This window comes from Myotis brandtii, unplaced genomic scaffold (assembly GCF_000412655.1).
Source record: "Myotis brandtii unplaced genomic scaffold, ASM41265v1 scaffold1735, whole genome shotgun sequence".
NCBI classification, from domain to species: domain Eukaryota; kingdom Metazoa; phylum Chordata; class Mammalia; order Chiroptera; family Vespertilionidae; genus Myotis; species Myotis brandtii.
The window spans coordinates 57,857-73,849 of NW_005356411.1; the positions used below are offsets into that span (position 1 = coordinate 57,857).

Here is a 15,993-nt window from a genome sequence, read left to right on the forward strand (position 1 = left end):
GCTCCGGGGACCCCATCAGCTTGGACATAAAAGGGAGGGGGTGCCCATGACTGCAACGAAAATAATTTTATGGTTGGGTCACAACATGAGGAACTGTATTTAAAGGGCCAGAAAGTTGAGAACCACTGATAGGGACTTAATTTCCTTGAATTTCATCCTAGAATCCCAAGACAACTCCAACTGATATGGTAGCAACTTCCTGGGGTGTTTTGTTGTAAGGATTCTGAGGCTGTCTTGAGCTCAGAAAGAATGGGTGCTATTATCATTTAGTAATGTCTGCCATGGATGAGGGAGTGAGGAGTGCTGACACAGATGCCATACATTTGTACTGGGTAGAATCAGACAGTCATTAAAGTTTAGAATGGGAAGGAAAGGAGGATTTCCATACATCATACTTCATTCCTTTGTTTCCTGGGAGAGCCACATATTTCCTATAGACCTACCATGAGCAAGTCACTACAGTGGATACTAAGGAGCACAAAGGAGGAAGACACAGTTGCTCAATACAGCAGGTTTACTTAATACTGAAGTCAACAGAAATAAACAATGTTCAAATTCATATTACACACAAGAGTGTATAATATATTTACTTTTAAAACTAAGCAACAGGATTTAGAGTGATAAATAAAAGGTTCCCATGCCTTTCTTGCCTATAATGATAGAAAGTTGTTAAAAGGATATTAAATAATACTAGATTCTGAACATATCACTTTGTTCATATTCAATACTCAGTAATGTCAGATATTATCTGTTATCTTTTGATCATCACTGTCACCATCTTTATCATCACCATCACCATTATTGTCACTATCACCAACATCATTGTCACCATCACCGTTATTATCATTACCACCATTTCATCATTATCATCACCACCACTACCATCACCATCTACACTAATAAAAGACAAAGATGCTAATTGACTGTACCTTCGCTACACCCATCAGCCAATCAGAAGAGTATGCAAATTAACCCAAAAAAGATGGCCGTTAACTTGCATACTGCAAGCAGGGCAGGACAGCGCCATCCGCCGCCTGGCCTGCGCCATCTGGCCCTCCCATGTGCGACCCAGGGTGGCTGGGCGGGACAGTAGCGGAGATGGGAGGAAGCCAGGCAGAGTAGATGGGAGGGAGCAAGGCTTCGCTCTGGCCTCAGGAAGCCCTATTCTTGCAGGAATAGGCCTGAGGAAGCCCTATGCTTGCAGGAATCTTCCTGCAATGGACCTCTAGTCATTATTATAATCACCATCACTATCATCATAATAATATATATTCTTTTTTTTTTTTTTACAGAGAGTAAGGGAGAGGGATAGAGAATTACAAACATCGATGAGAGAGAAACATCGATCAGCTGCCTCCTGCACACCTCCTCCTGGAAATGTGCCTGTAACCAAGGTACATGCCCTGACCAGAATCGAACCTAGGACCTTTCAGTCCGCAGGCCGATGCTCTATCCACTGAGCCAAATCAGTTAGGGCATAATATATATTCTTATATCAAAAGAATATGAAATCTATAAGGCAGAGATTTTTTAAAATTTCATATTCCCTGCTGTATTCCCACTCCAGCATAGTGTAGGTGCTCAATAAAGTTTGTTGACTAATTATTACTAGATTTACTATGACTTTCCATCTTTGAGTGAATAATGTCAGAGATGTTTACAATCATCAAGCACTCTCTAACAGATGTGCCAATAACTGGTACTTACCTGTGGGGCTGGAGAATGAAGGTGGAGTCCCAAAGTTCTCTTGCTCAACTGTGGATGTCCTAGGAGCTGCAGAAAAGCCCTTGTCAGTGAAAGCAGAAAGGCACTCACATGGCAGAAACACCAGCAGGAGGCATTATTTATTGGGCTTACTGCATGTGGGGCTTAAGCTGGGATTCCCTCTAGAGCTGGGGAAGAGGGGACAGTAAGTAATGTGTGCCCTCCCAGGAACTCCTCCCTCCTGGAAAGGACATACGTGGGCATGAGGAGGGCTCAGCTCCATCCCTGCCTGGTGTTGGGGGCCTTGGGACACCAGTTGTATACTCACTGCTGGTGATGAGTGTGGAGCTCTGATGGGTGAAACCTGTAGCAAGAGCAAGGGAGGCTAGTGGGTAAGGGTTCAGGGAGAGGTGGGGGACCAAATATGGGTCAGTGAAAAGGAGGGGGTTTCATGGAGTAGAGGCTGTTCGGGGTCCTCCAACAGCACCCTCACATCAGGAAAGAAGACCCTGAGGGTGAAGTCAGTCTAAGATGAAGAAGAAACCATGAGTCCAAATCATTCAGTGCACTTGGCTAAGGCCCTAGAGGCCATTCAGGAAGTGTGATCTCAAGTCAGAGGGCAGAGGCTACTAGTAAAGAGGAAGAGATCATATTGCAGCTGCTCACCATTGACATAGAGACTGTCCCTGTCCAGCGTGTAGGGTCTCAGCATGCTGATGCCATGGGTCAGCTGTCTCAGCTCCCAGTACAGCTGCTCTCTGTCTAGTCCAGGACCGTCAGGGTCAGGGCGATGAGTGCAGATGACATCCACTCTGGTGGCTGTCCCCTCCTTCTCAGAGCTGGGTGAGAACCTCCACATTGTTGGTCCAACTCTCTCTCCACCATTCATCCTTCCCTCCCTCTTTTTGCCAGCCTCTAAGACAGCAACTTGGGAAACTCTAGTTAACAAGGAATCTGCTGCCTTCAGGAAGATAATCTCCATAAAGGAATAACTAGGAAACCACGGGGCTCCAAGCCTCTTGAAGGCCTGGGAGAGAAGCCTGTGAAAGCAATAGGTGTGTGACAGAGCCCCACAATTTTTATTACACCCATTATAGTATATGTTATATATAACATAAATAACCATGTTTAACATATATAATGATGTTTACTTATATTTTATTATTGTAAATTATACATTATGCCTGTTATATATATACCTAGTATGTAATGTATATACATATATACACTAATACAGATTATGATTTTGATAATGTATATTAGATATTATAGCAGTGTTGACCCATTTCCACCACAGTCTTGGAATGTCCAGATGCCCTTTTTAGGCCTTTTAGGGGACTGTGTCCACCGCAACCCCCAGCCATCCCTGGGCAGGGAAGGCTCCCTTCAGCTGAGTCTGACCTATTTAGGAGCATACTTTCTCTAATACTAGCTTTTCTTCCCCTCTTAGATCCTCTGGGCCAGTCCTTTAGAAAGGTTCTCAGATTGGTATTTTCCACAACCTATAAGGTCATAATGTGGGCAGAGGAGACAGGGCTGCTTAAGGGCTAGGTGTTTGGAACTACAACCCCAAATGCTGGGATTTCTCTGTGAAACGGCACACGTTCCTTAATCCCTCTGAGCCTCAGTTTCACCTTCTGCTCCTGCTTCATGAGGTTGTTTCAAGGACTGATGAGATTACATATAAAGTAACACGACAGTGCCTGGGTTTTAGTAATTTTTAGATGTTTTTATTGCTGTTCTAGGTATTTTTGATGCTTAGTATCCATGGACAGTAGTTGTACCAAATATAGACAAAGCCATGGAGTCCATAAATTAGGGTCCCATACCCCAGGTGGGCTGTGTTCTTGGGAGGCAGCGTCTCACCTGAGCGAGGCTAGTCTGCAGCCTGCATAGAGTAATCTCAGACTGCTATTCTTGAACACAGATTTGAGCTATAAGAGAGGAGAGGGGAGGTGAGAAGGAACCACTGAGGGAGGCCAGGAGGAGCTGGGATATCGGTGAGGTGAACAGGGTAGAGATGGTGAGGTGGGGGCATAAGTGGGTGGATGGGGCTGACACTACTGGGTAGGGCAGGGGTAAAGTGGGCAGAGCTGGCATCAGTGGGCAGGGTCTCACCAGACCCTGCAGGATCCTCTCTGTGGTGTTGAATTTCCTGGAGCCCGGGTGCTGCATGTCCTCCTCATAGTGCAGGTTGGTGATGGTGAAGTTGAGGGTGAATGGCACCAGGAAAGAAACAGCTGCTATGGCAGAGGGAAGGAAAAAGGAGGCCATGCCTGAGTCAGACCTGGGCTGGGCTCTCAGGCAACTTCTGGGGACCGAGATGAAAAGTCCAGATCTGAGGAAGCAGGGGTTTAAAGCAGGCAGGTAAACTACCTTAGGACACAAAGACAGAAAGCTATATAAAGAGCAAAGCAAGATGCTGTTAGATACAGTAACATGCACATCCATTAGAATGGCTATTTTTTTTAAGGAAAATAACAAGTGTTGCTGAGAATGTACAGAAATTGGAACCCATGCATTGTTGGTGGGAATGCTAGTAGAGCTGTATGGAAATCAGTTCCTCAGAAAGTTAAACACAGGATTACCATATTACCCAGCAATTTCACTCTAGGTATATACCCAAAAGAATTGAAAACAGGGACTCAGACACTTGAACACAAATGTTCATAGCTATTGAAAACAACAGTCAAAAGGTGGAAACAACCTGTGTCTATCAACAGATGAATGGAATAGAATTCAGCTATAAAAAGGAATGAAATTCCGATACATGGTACACTATGGATAAACCTTGAAAATGTTAAGCTAAGTGAAACAAGCCAGATATAAAGGACACATAATGTATAATTCCCCTTATGTAAAGTACTTAGAACAGTCAAATTCATAGAGACAGAGAGTAGAATAGAGGTTACCATGGGCTGGGGGTGGGGAATGGGAAATTAGTGTTTAATGGGGACCAAGTCTCCATTTGAAATGTTGAAAAGTCCTGGAAGTGGGATAGTGGTAATGGTGGCACAACATTGTGAATGTGCACTTAGAAATAATTGATATGGTAAATTCTATGTTGGTTTCAAATCCTCTTAGCCCCTCATCAGCATGAGACCAGGGTTTTGTTACTCAACCTGTCAGTATCTCCATTTCTTTAACTGTAAAATGAGGAGAATCATACTTTGTCCAAAAATTATGGAGGTTAAATGATTGTTAAGGGAGTTAGCACATTTCAAGTGCATTATGGCTAAGTGAAAAAAAGAAGTTGCCAGAGGTCGCATGTTGTACGATTCAATTGATATAACATTCTCAGAATAACAAAACTGCAGACACGGTTTACAGATTAGTAGTGTCCAGGGGTTGGACTGGGTGGGCGTGACCTACAGAAACACGAAGGGGATTTTTGTGGTGATGAGACAGTTCTGTATCTTGTGGTGGTGGTTACAAAAGTCTACATATGTGTTAAAATGGCAGAGAACGACACACATACATACAAGTACATGGAAATAGTGAAACCTGAAACTGGAGTTCTGTAGATCTTAATAATGTCAATTTACTTACTGGTTTTGACACTGAAATCTAGTTTATGTAAGATGTTAATCATGGAGGAGAGACTGGGTAGAGTATAGGAATCTCTGCACTTTTTTGCAACTTTCTGTAAAACTACATTTATATCAAAATGAAAAGTTAGAAATAAAAAGAATAGTATAGGGCCTGGCATGTAGTGAGTGCTGAACATGGTTATCTTCCATAGTTATTATCAATTGCTACTGTATGTTTAATTTCAGTCTCTCTCAATACACTGTAACCTGGGTGAGGGGAGGGACCACACCTGACTTAACATCTTATCCCCTCTGCCTAGTACAGAACACGTGCCCAATAGTATTTGTTGAACTAAATATTCTGGTAATTCCAGTGCTAGGTATTGTTATATACATTTTCATTTAACCTTCATAATGATCTTATGAAGTATTATTATTCCCACTTGTCAGGTAAGGAAACTAAGGTACCAAGAGGGTAAGTAAATTGTCAAAGGTCAACAGCTGGAGAGATGAGGAGTTCACATTCTCTGCTCTCGAGGAGTTCAGAGCAGAGCAGAGGGTGCCCATGGCAGCTCCAGGTTCCCCAAATAGCAGCCTTTTTCTGCACTTCCAGGGTCCAAGCTTTGAGGCTTCCTAGAAGGAGCAGGAAGAGAAGTCACCTACCTGTGGAGCTGAAGAAGTGGGTTGGTACCAGCGAAGTCCTTGGGAAGAGAGTAGAGGTCACGGTAGCTGAAGATAAATGGTCTGGAGTAAGAATGGGGGCCCTGAGTGTAGCATGGATGACTCTGTGCAGCTTTCCCGTCCAGCCCAAGCCATTGATGTAGAGTAGGTGAGTGAGATAACTGGGTCCTCTGGCTTCCTCTCCTGCCAAGGCCCTGGGGTGGGGAATCAGTTACTGTCCATAGGGGGCCGGGAGCACCTAGCCATCAGGGCCCTGAGTACTCACCACTGGGGGTGGAGGCTGAGGTCTGATGGGTATAACCTGAAATGAGAAAAGGAGATGGTACTAGGATACAAGCAAGGGAGGGATGTCCAAGATACAGGCTGAGGACCACAAGCCCCTACCCCAAACTCAGACTTCAAGTCTACACCGTTCAACAGTAATGATTCAGGGGCAACAATACCTTGTTCCTAAAGGGCTGAGAAATCAAAGACCCAGTCCCTGCCTTCGTGGGCTTGCAATTTATTTGGGAAGATACCTATACCAACATTTCTTGAGCATTTGTTTGCCAACTGTGCTTCTCAGGGTCTAGAGGGGACTCTGAGATATTGGCGGGGAGGCAGATAAATAGCCAGCCTCTTGAATCTCCATTAGCTTCAGCCACAGGGATATTGTCATTAATCTGTCTGGAGAAAGGTTTTGTGTCTCAGACAAGTATACAGATCACTTCTGTGGAATGCATGGATGCCATGGAAAGAGAAGGATTTGCAAACTGGAGGGTCTATGGGGGTCCTTCAGACATCAAAGGTGATTGCTCAGGCAGAAGATCACACATAGGATGAGTGGGTGCAGATTCTCAGCTTCAACTTATGGTTACAAAAAGGATGCTCACCATTGATGTAGAGGCTGTCCTTGTCCAATGTGAAGGAGCCCAGCTGGGTAACACCATGGGTCCCACGGCTCATCTCCCAGTACAGCTGCTCTCTGTCCAGCTTAGGATCCACATAGTCAGAATGGTATGTGCAGACAGTATCAATTCCAGTGGTTGTTCCATTTTTTTCAGGCCTGGGCAGGGAGGATACACAGTGACGGGGAGGTGGGGACTATGGGTCAGGGCCCAGAGAAGCAGGAGGGTGGGCAGCCTGAAATGGCCTTGGTCCTGGGGGAGGGCCGGAAATAAACTGGACAGCCAAGGTCTCCAAACAGAGAGGATATAGCATCTCAAAATGTCGATATTTGTGCTAAACTTTAAAATCATAATCATAACAAGGCAACATACATCATAACAAGAGAAGCATGACAGACAGGGTAGAAGGAAGCCATCGGGGAATTGGATAAAGTGGAAAAAGGCAATGTCAGATTGCTTAAATCCTAGCTCTGCTACTTAATTTCTGGGTGACTCTGGGTAAGTCTCTCAACCTCTCTGTGGCTCCTTGTTTTATCTGTCAAATGAGGTAATAAAAGGCAGCAAGTTTTGTTAAGTATTAAAAGGGCCAGAGTTCTTGGGTATGAATGATTTTGCAATGATTGAGTATTTTAAAGGCAACACTGAGACCAAGCAACCAGCCTAGGCTGGGGATGGGGATGAGGCTGTGTGGTATCCCAGAGCCAGAAAAATCTCAGGTCCAGTAGAAAAGTAAAATAATAGCATCATGGCTGAGGGACAATGTTGAGTGTCTTTAGAACTGTGGATTCCATCCTCAGACAAAAGGTCAGTGGTTGGGAGATGTCACACAAGGGGTAAGGTGACCCAAGTACACAGGGTGAGTTTCCACATGCTGGAGTTATTCTTAGTACCTAGTCCTAGGGAAGACAGTGAGTAATTTACTGCATGTTCTCTATATATTAAGTTTTTTTTTTACCAAGAACCTTTCATTTTAATTTTTACTGTGCTCACACAAATGATCACAAATTATTCCCTTTTATTAGAAGTGCAGTCTGTTTCCATATCCCTTGAATCTGAGCTTGGCCACAGGACTGTCCAATGGACAGTAGCAAATGAGATACGAGCAGAGGCTTGAAAAGCAGGTGTGCTTCTCATTCCTTGCTGCTCTTGGAACTCTGAGCATGGTAATGAACCCAAGCTAGCCTGCTGGAGAATGAGAAAATATGGAGGAGAACTGAGATGTCCCAGGCAGCAGCAGACTGCAGAAATGAATAAGCTTCATTTGAGATTAGCTGAACCAGCCCAGGCAGGAGAATCTCCCAGAAGAATCCAGCCCAAGTGGCCATCCAGCAGAATTGTGGGCTAAATTTCTTATGCAGAAAAGCAGATTGAGACACTCCGATTGATAGAAGAGACAGCTGAGGCAGAGAGACATTAGGTAACTTGTCCGAGTCACACAACCTTGAAATAGGAAGCTAGGATTTGAACACAGATGTGGTAGATGTCAAATAAAACTGTATAACAACTATGCTTTATTGCTCAATGATCCCTCTGGGGGTGGCAGACATCCCAAGTCCACCTCTTATTGGTCAGGATTTGGTCACTGTTGGGGGATGGTAGGAAAAGGGAGTGTTTGTTAGGTATTTCAGATAGGCCAATTATTAGCCTAAATGTGACAAAATGCATACTCTTGAACAAGGTTTCTCAACATGGCACCATTTGGGTCAGATAAATCTTGGCCCGGGGAGACTGTCCTGTGCCTTATGGGATATTTAGCAGTCTCTCCGGCCTCCCTCACTATAGACAAGTAGCAAACCCACCATTGAGTTGTGATAACAAAAATTTTCTCATGACATTGTCAAATATCCCCTGGGAGCTAAATTACTCCTGGCTGAAAATCACTGCTTTATTGTGATGAAACTGACATGATTGATAAGTTGATTTTTCAACGAGTTCCAGAAGAAAGATCTTTCTGAAAAGTTTAACCTTACTACCTGGGAAGGAAAGAGTACGAGGATTCTCCATTTTATGATCAGGGAAACAATGTGAGCCAAAGTGGAAACTGGTGGTCAGCTCTCCTTAGGATAGTGGGTGCAGAACGTCAGGATCCAGCTCAGGGTCAGCCCCCCACATTGCCTACTCTGAACTTCTCACCTGAGCAAGGTCAATCTGCAGCCAAAATAGAAGGGCCCAATACTGCTGTTCTGGAACAATGGTTTGAGCTGGGGATGAAAGAGAGGGAGATGAGCAGATGGGCCAAGGAGCTGGGCGGGACAAAAGTAGGTATTGGAGAGAGGGCATTGGAGGGGCTCTCACCAGGCGATTCAAGATTCTCTCCATGTTGTTGAATATCTCAGATCCCGGGTTCCCCATGCCCTCTGTGTAGCGCAGGCTGGTGATGGTGAAGTTGAGGGTGAAGGACACCAGAGAAGGGCTCACACCTGCAGTGGGAAAGGAAGAATGGTGATTCATTATGATCTCTGGCTGGGATGGCTGTAGGGGTGGATCCAGGGTTGTCACTTTGGTCTCAGTGTCCAGCCAATCAGGCCTAAGATGCCCCACCTATGTCATCCTTGCATCCAGCCAAACTTAGGGGGAGGCACTTCTATACTGGATGGACAATTTTAGCTGGAAAAAGAACCTCAACTCTTTCCAGCCTAATGTGCCAAAAGAGAAGCAATTGGTAGATATTATGGTGAAAGAAGAGAAGCAAAGTCAGTCTGCTGCTCCCTGGGGCAGAATCTCCCATAGTCTTCTGACTTCATGAGGGAATGTGCACCTGCTGAGTGGTCAAGGCTGTTTCTCCCATGAAAGTGACCCCTGCCTCAACTTCACTGACCATCTTTGCAGAGTGGATTTTACTAGGAGATGGAGTGTCCACATCTGGTTTTCCATGGACAATCATGTCGCTCTTGTGTAAACATTAATTCAACCCCTATTTCTTTCTCAAAAGTGCTCTAGTATGGAAAAAAACACACCTGTATGGTCACCTAGGGGCTACAGTATGAAGAATCAAAAGGCCAGAGGTCTGAGCTGGGCAACTGTACCCTCTACAAATAGAATCTGTGGAGCAATAATTGTGCACCAGCCTTTGTATAGAGCACTTTACCTGCAGAATCTCAGCTTACCCACATCACAGATCGATAGGTTGGTGTTACCAGTCCCATTTTACATATGGGGGACACGGAGGCGCAGAGAAAGTAAATTTTATCCAAGTCCCACAAACAAAGAAATGGCACAGCTATGATGCCTTTTGGCTCAAAAATAGATACCTTTCCATTTGTATTCACATGTTCATAGCAGCTTTGTTTATAATAGCCAATAGGTGGAAGCAAACCAAGTGTCCATTAACAAATGGGTGAATAGACAAAATGTGATATATTCATACAATGGAATATTTAGCCCTTAAAAAGAAGAAACTTTTGACACACGCAAACACATGGATAAGCAAAAGGACAAATACTGTATAATTCCACATTCAGTATTATATGAGATCCCTAGAGTAGTCAAATTCATAGAGACAGAAAGTAAATGGTAGTTGCTAGGAGATGAGAGGAAAGGGAAATGAAGATTATTTTTTTTAATGGGTACAGAGTTTCAGTTTTGCAAGATTAAAAAATTTTGGAGATTACACAACAATGTGAATATACTTAACACTACTGAACTGTATATTTAAAATAGTAAATTTTATGTTATAACTATTTTACCACAATCAGAAAATTTAAACCAATAATATACCCCATAATTCACAACATCTAAGATATTACCCAAAATAATTTGACTTAAAAAAAACAACAACAGAAAAATATCTACCTAATGCTTGAGGGAAAGACAACTAACAGATGCAAACTCCAAAGACCCAGATGTTGGAATTAGCAGGTACAGACTTTAATGCAGTTATTAGAACTATGCTCCATGAGATAAAGGTAAACACTTGAAATAAATGTAAAGATAGAAGTTCTCAGCAGAGGAAGGGAAACTATAAAAAAAATCAAATGGATGTTGTAGAACTGAAATATACAGTACTTGAGATTTTAAAAAATCACTTGATGGGCAGGATGGAGATGACAGAGAAAAGGGCTGGTGATTTTAAAAATATATTATTAGAAATTATCAAGTCTGAAGAAAAAAATTGATTGAAAAATTAACAGAGCCTCAGGGACTTGTGGGACACTATCATTTCATTGGAGGATCAGAATGAAAGAGATTAGTGCAGAAAGTAATTGAAGAAATAGTGGCTGAAATTTCCCAAACTTTCTTGAGAACCTACATTTTCAGATTTGGAAGCTTAGAAAATTCCAAACAGTATAAATTCAAAGAAAGCTGTGCCAGACACTCAGAACCAAACTTCTGAAAAACAATGATTAAGAACAAATCTTGAATGATTAAGAAAAAAATGACATCATCAGTCATAGAATGATTTGATCTATAGCACATGTCACATATTTTAAAGTCTGCAAGAGCTAGGCATGTTACATAAATGGTTGAGTTGATCAGGGTGGAGCAGTGAGGAAATGAAAAGTGTGCATCTGTTTAAAACATGTACAACATTTGCAGTCTCGTGATTTACAAAATATAGGTCTGAAGGAAAAATTCAAATTATAGGACACAAGTTTGTATCCCATAACTTCAGACTCACACAGCAGGATTAAGGGTTATGGATACCCAGCCTAGGTCATGACATAAGCATGTATCAGACCCAGGGACCTAATTTTTTAAATAAATCTTAAGGGCAGAAGTAATACAGGTTTCGTGGCAAAAATCATGCCTCCCTATTAGGTTGCAAGAAATGCAGATGCTCTCAGACCCACATCTGGGCAAGACAAGGAGACAGGGCAAGATTCAAATTCATGACTAAGATCCTGAATGATTTTCTGTATGTTCAAATAAAATCCACAGATGTGGATGTATAAAGAGTTTGCTACTTTCATCCATTCATTCAATCTATAAAAATAAAGTGAGTGCCTATTAGTTGCTTAGCTCCAGGGTGACAAATACATAAAGACTAAGTAAACCAAATGGTAGTAAATTCATGAAAGAAATACTCATGGTGATAGGACAGAGAAACGAGGTGTGTATTCAGGAGAAGTGCTACTTCATGTAAGGTCGTCTGAGAAAGTCTTTCAGAGAAGGTGATGGTGGAACTGCGATCTGAAAGGCAATAAGAAGGCAGGAATAGCTGATCATCAGGAAAGGCTAGTATAAAGGCCAAAGGTTAGGACACTAGAAGAACAGACAAATGTCTGATGTGGCCAAAGCCTACAGAGTGATAGAGAGAGGGAGGGGACAAGCAGGGTGGTAAACAGGGACCAGACCATGCAGAGGTAACATTTTGTAGAACTCTGAGAGCAGGTTCCAACCTGTAGACTGAGAATGGGCAATAGAGACATGAAAGATTCTTGACAAAATGTGGAAGTCACTGAAGCTGAGAAAAAATATAAAACATGGAAAAAATAATTGAGCCCCACTCTGAAGGAATGTGATTCAGAAGCTGTTCATTGGAATTTGGGTTTCTATCTTGACTCAGAGAAAGACCTTGGGTGGGCTAGGGGCTGCTATGAGGCTGAAGCTGGAAACTTTGTAGGGGACAGTAGTAGCTTTCTCCTGAGAAATGCACTCTGGGGCAGAAGGGTCTGTTGGGCACTGAAGTTTCAGTTTCAAATACTCACTGCTTGTGGCAGGTGTCCAGTTGTGATAATTATAACCTGCAGGTAGGGAGAAAAGAGTAAAGATTTAAGAAAAGGTAGATGGTGGAGCTAGAAATGAAATCTACACTAATAAAAGACAAAGATGCTAATTGACCATACTTTTGCTACGCCCATCAGCCAATCAGAAGAGTATGCACAAAGATGGCCATTAAATTTGCATACTGCAGGTGGGGCGGGGCAGCGCCATCCGCCACCCACCCCACTGCGGGATCGGGCCTGCCATCTGCCACCCAGGGAGCAGGCCTAAGCCAGCAGGTGGTTATCTCCTGAGGGGTCCCAGACTGTGAGAGGGCACAGGTCGGGCTGAGGGACACCCCCCCCCCGCCAGTGCACAAATTTTTGTGCACCGAGCCTCTAGTTCTTTAATAACTTTTTAAAACTCATAAATGAACAATAATTTCCTTTGGTGCCTTTATGTCCTTTGAAAATAATGATGAACATCATTACCATTATTATCACCAAAATAAAAATACAATAATGGCTCTTCCTACTCATTGGGAATGCACTATGCACCAGAAATAATGCTGAACACATTACAAGGGTAATGGGACAAATTAATGACCAAGTTTGTGCTCCAAGACTTATCTGTGTTCTCTCAATCCATTAACATAATTTTATCCTTCTTCTGTCACCTTCTCTCTTTTCACAATATTTTATAATAGTATAATTTTACTTTTCTCGCTTAGTTTCTGGCTTTTTGTGATGTATAATAGAGAAAACTGCAGCAGCTTAAGAGAGTGGTATGTGAAGATAAAAGTGTAGTGAGATGGAGGAAAGGGATAGTACATGTGCTGGGGAATATTAGAGAAAATTTGGAGATGAAGTGCAATAGTAAAAAAGGAGACTTGGAGGTCAGGTGGATGGTGTAAAACGTGGGAGCATGAAAGGAATTGGCGGGGGGAAGAGAATTTTCATGAGTGTTTCTCTGGGTCATGAATTGCATCTCCTTTGATACTCTGTGAGAGATGTGAGTTAAGACTGGACCCAGAGGAGCCCTGGGATTTTCTTGGGTTATTGCTGAATGCTCTAATTTAATTTTCAGAATAATCCTGCCTCGTATGTACGTTTATTCTATTAAGGGGACATTAGTGCTTAGAGAGGTTACATGACTTGTTCAGCATCACACAAAACAGAGATCTGCCACCAATTCCCATACTATTACCCATTGCTTTAAGGCAGTCCCAATCCTGGAGTTCAATCTGCTATGGACACAGAGCACAATGTGCTGTTGTTAATATAAATGTGTATTTCAAACCATATATGAAAGGAATTCCAAGCTGACAGAGGGTAAATAACTAGTCAAACACTAGGTTGGATTGTTGAGCTCATGCTCATTTAACACTCCTTCTGGTCCTGAGATTTGAGTCTTTCTCTGTCTGAGTGGTCACCTTGTGGATAAACTTTGGAGTTTAGACTCAATATTGGGTTCGAGTGTTGACTCTGCCAATGCATTATGGCTGGATGATCTCAGGCAAATGACTTCCTGTGTGAATGCATGATGGCTCTCTAAAAATGAGCATTGTAACGTACAGGGTTTAGGGTAAGATGAATAGGGAATCTATAATAATAAAAGTGTAATATGCAAATCAACCAAATGACCAAACAGCAGAATGACTGTCCGGAGGACCTTCAGGATGACCACACTATGACATGCACTGGCGCCAGGCCAGCCAAGGCAGGTGTGATGCAATTGGTTGGGAGCCCCCTGCCATCACCCCATGATCATCCTGCAGAGGGAGGCCCAGGCTACCAGCTGGCAGGGCGATCGATCAATCAAGGGGCTCCATGATCACCCCAAAGAGGGAGGCCCAGGCCACCAACTGGCGAGCTGTGGCAGGTGGACGGGGCCTACCTCTTTGGGGCAATTGATCATGGGGCTTCCGAACTGTGAGAGGGCACAGGCCTGGCTGAGGGACACATACCCTCAAGTGTACGAATTTTGTGTAACAGGCCGCTAGTATATAAATAAAGACCTTGTCACAGTTCTTAGCACATAAGAATCTTTTGGTGAGATTTAGCCACTATTAGAAGTGTGGTGTTTCATGAATAGTTTCATGAGTGTCGTTCTCTCTGGCCCGTAAGTTGTCATGATGGAGAGAATAAGGTAAAGTGAGAGCTGGACTGGACACTGCTGCCCACTGGGGAAGGCTTAACTGCAGGACCCTACATCATCCACTTCTCTCTTGAGAGTCTGCATGCTCTTGCTGGGCTCCAACAGAAGGAAACATTTCCTTCCAGCGTTGAAAAAGGAAAGAAAATCAACTTCCTGTGGTGTGTGTTAAGCTGGGCTTGTACCAGAACTGTGAATTTGTGTACAGCAATTTCTCAACCTCAACATTGTTGACATTTTCGTCTAGATAATGTTTCATGGTGGGAGGCTGCCTTGTGCATAGTGGGATCTTTAGCAGCAACCCTGGCCTCTAACTAATGGATGTTATTAGCACACTCCAGTTATGACATGAAAATGTTTTTGGACATTGCCAAATGTCCCCTGAGAACTGCTTCCAGTTGAGAATTTCTGGTATAGGGAGACAGGGGACTGCAGGCAACTCCAGCTGCAGCACAGACACTCACCATTGACATAGAGACTGTCTCTGTCCAGGGTGTAGGTGTCCAGCAGGGTGACGCCATGGGTCAGCTGACTCAGCTCTTGGTACAACTCTTCTATGTCCAGTCCAGGGCCTATGGGGTTAGGATGGTACGTGCAGATGGTGTCCACTCCAGTTGATGCCCCATCTTTCTCAGTCCTAGGGTGGTCGGGTTAGGGAAATAGGACATTCAGAGACACGGTGGAGTTATATATCTTGTTCAACTCTTTCCTTCAAATTGACCTGCTGCCCCAAGTTTTATGGTATTCCTCTTTATTGGGCCTTGACTGGTTTCCCAAACATGTTCTTTTATGGGTGCTATTCATCTAGGTACCTTCCCACTCCATAAAATGACTGATTTTCAGGGCTTCATCCTCAGTCAACTTCTATTATTTTGCCTTTCATTTGGGGTCATTATTTCAGCTACCAGTTTTATTATCATACTAGAGGCCCAGTGCACAAAAATTTGTGCACTTGGGGGCGTCCCTCATCCCAGCCTGTGCCCTGTCACAGTCTGGGACCCCTCGGGGGATGACCAACTGGCTTAGGCCCGTTCCCTGGGGGATTGGGCCTAAGCTGGCAGTCAGACATCCCTCTGGCAGCCCGGGAGCCCTCGGGGGATGTCCACTTGCCAGTGGGGAGCAGGCCTAAGCTGCAGTCGGACATCCTGAGCGCTGCTGAGGAGGCAGGAGAGGCTCCCACCACCACCACTGTACTGGCAGCCATCAGCCTGGCTTGTGGCTGAGCAGAGCTCCCCCTGTGGGAGCACACTGACCACCAGGGGGCAGCTCCTGCATTGAGCATCTGCCCCCTGGTGGTCAGTGTGTGTCATAGTGACCAGTCATTCCCAGTCGTTCTGCTGTTAGGGTCAATTTGCATATTACCCTTTTATTATATAGGATAGAGGCCTGGTGCA

The 15,993-nt window shown here is 43.8% G+C and overlaps 2 protein-coding genes across 2 annotated transcripts in view; both read right to left on the reverse strand.

Moving 5' to 3' along the window:
• The window catches only part of LOC102263182 (mucin-16-like), a 36,533-nt gene extending 34,029 nt beyond the window's left edge, over positions 1–2,504 (reverse strand). The window contains exons 1-3 of the mRNA XM_005863166.2: positions 2,371–2,504; positions 2,033–2,068; positions 1,708–1,773 (exon numbers count right to left, since the gene is read on the reverse strand). Of these exons, the coding sequence (XP_005863228.2) occupies positions 1,708–1,773; positions 2,033–2,068; positions 2,371–2,416 (148 nt within the window). The 5' untranslated portion in view covers positions 2,417–2,504. The remainder of the gene's footprint in view (positions 1–1,707; positions 1,774–2,032; positions 2,069–2,370) is intronic.
• Positions 2,505–3,566: 1,062 nt separating this feature from the next.
• The window catches only part of LOC102263785 (mucin-16-like), a 21,725-nt gene continuing 9,298 nt past the window's right edge, over positions 3,567–15,993 (reverse strand). The window contains exons 9-17 of the mRNA XM_014537147.1: positions 15,064–15,236; positions 12,451–12,486; positions 9,098–9,222; positions 8,936–9,003; positions 6,788–6,960; positions 6,181–6,216; positions 5,898–5,963; positions 3,823–3,947; positions 3,567–3,638 (exon numbers count right to left, since the gene is read on the reverse strand). Of these exons, the coding sequence (XP_014392633.1) occupies positions 3,567–3,638; positions 3,823–3,947; positions 5,898–5,963; positions 6,181–6,216; positions 6,788–6,960; positions 8,936–9,003; positions 9,098–9,222; positions 12,451–12,486; positions 15,064–15,236 (874 nt within the window). The remainder of the gene's footprint in view (positions 3,639–3,822; positions 3,948–5,897; positions 5,964–6,180; positions 6,217–6,787; positions 6,961–8,935; positions 9,004–9,097; positions 9,223–12,450; positions 12,487–15,063; positions 15,237–15,993) is intronic.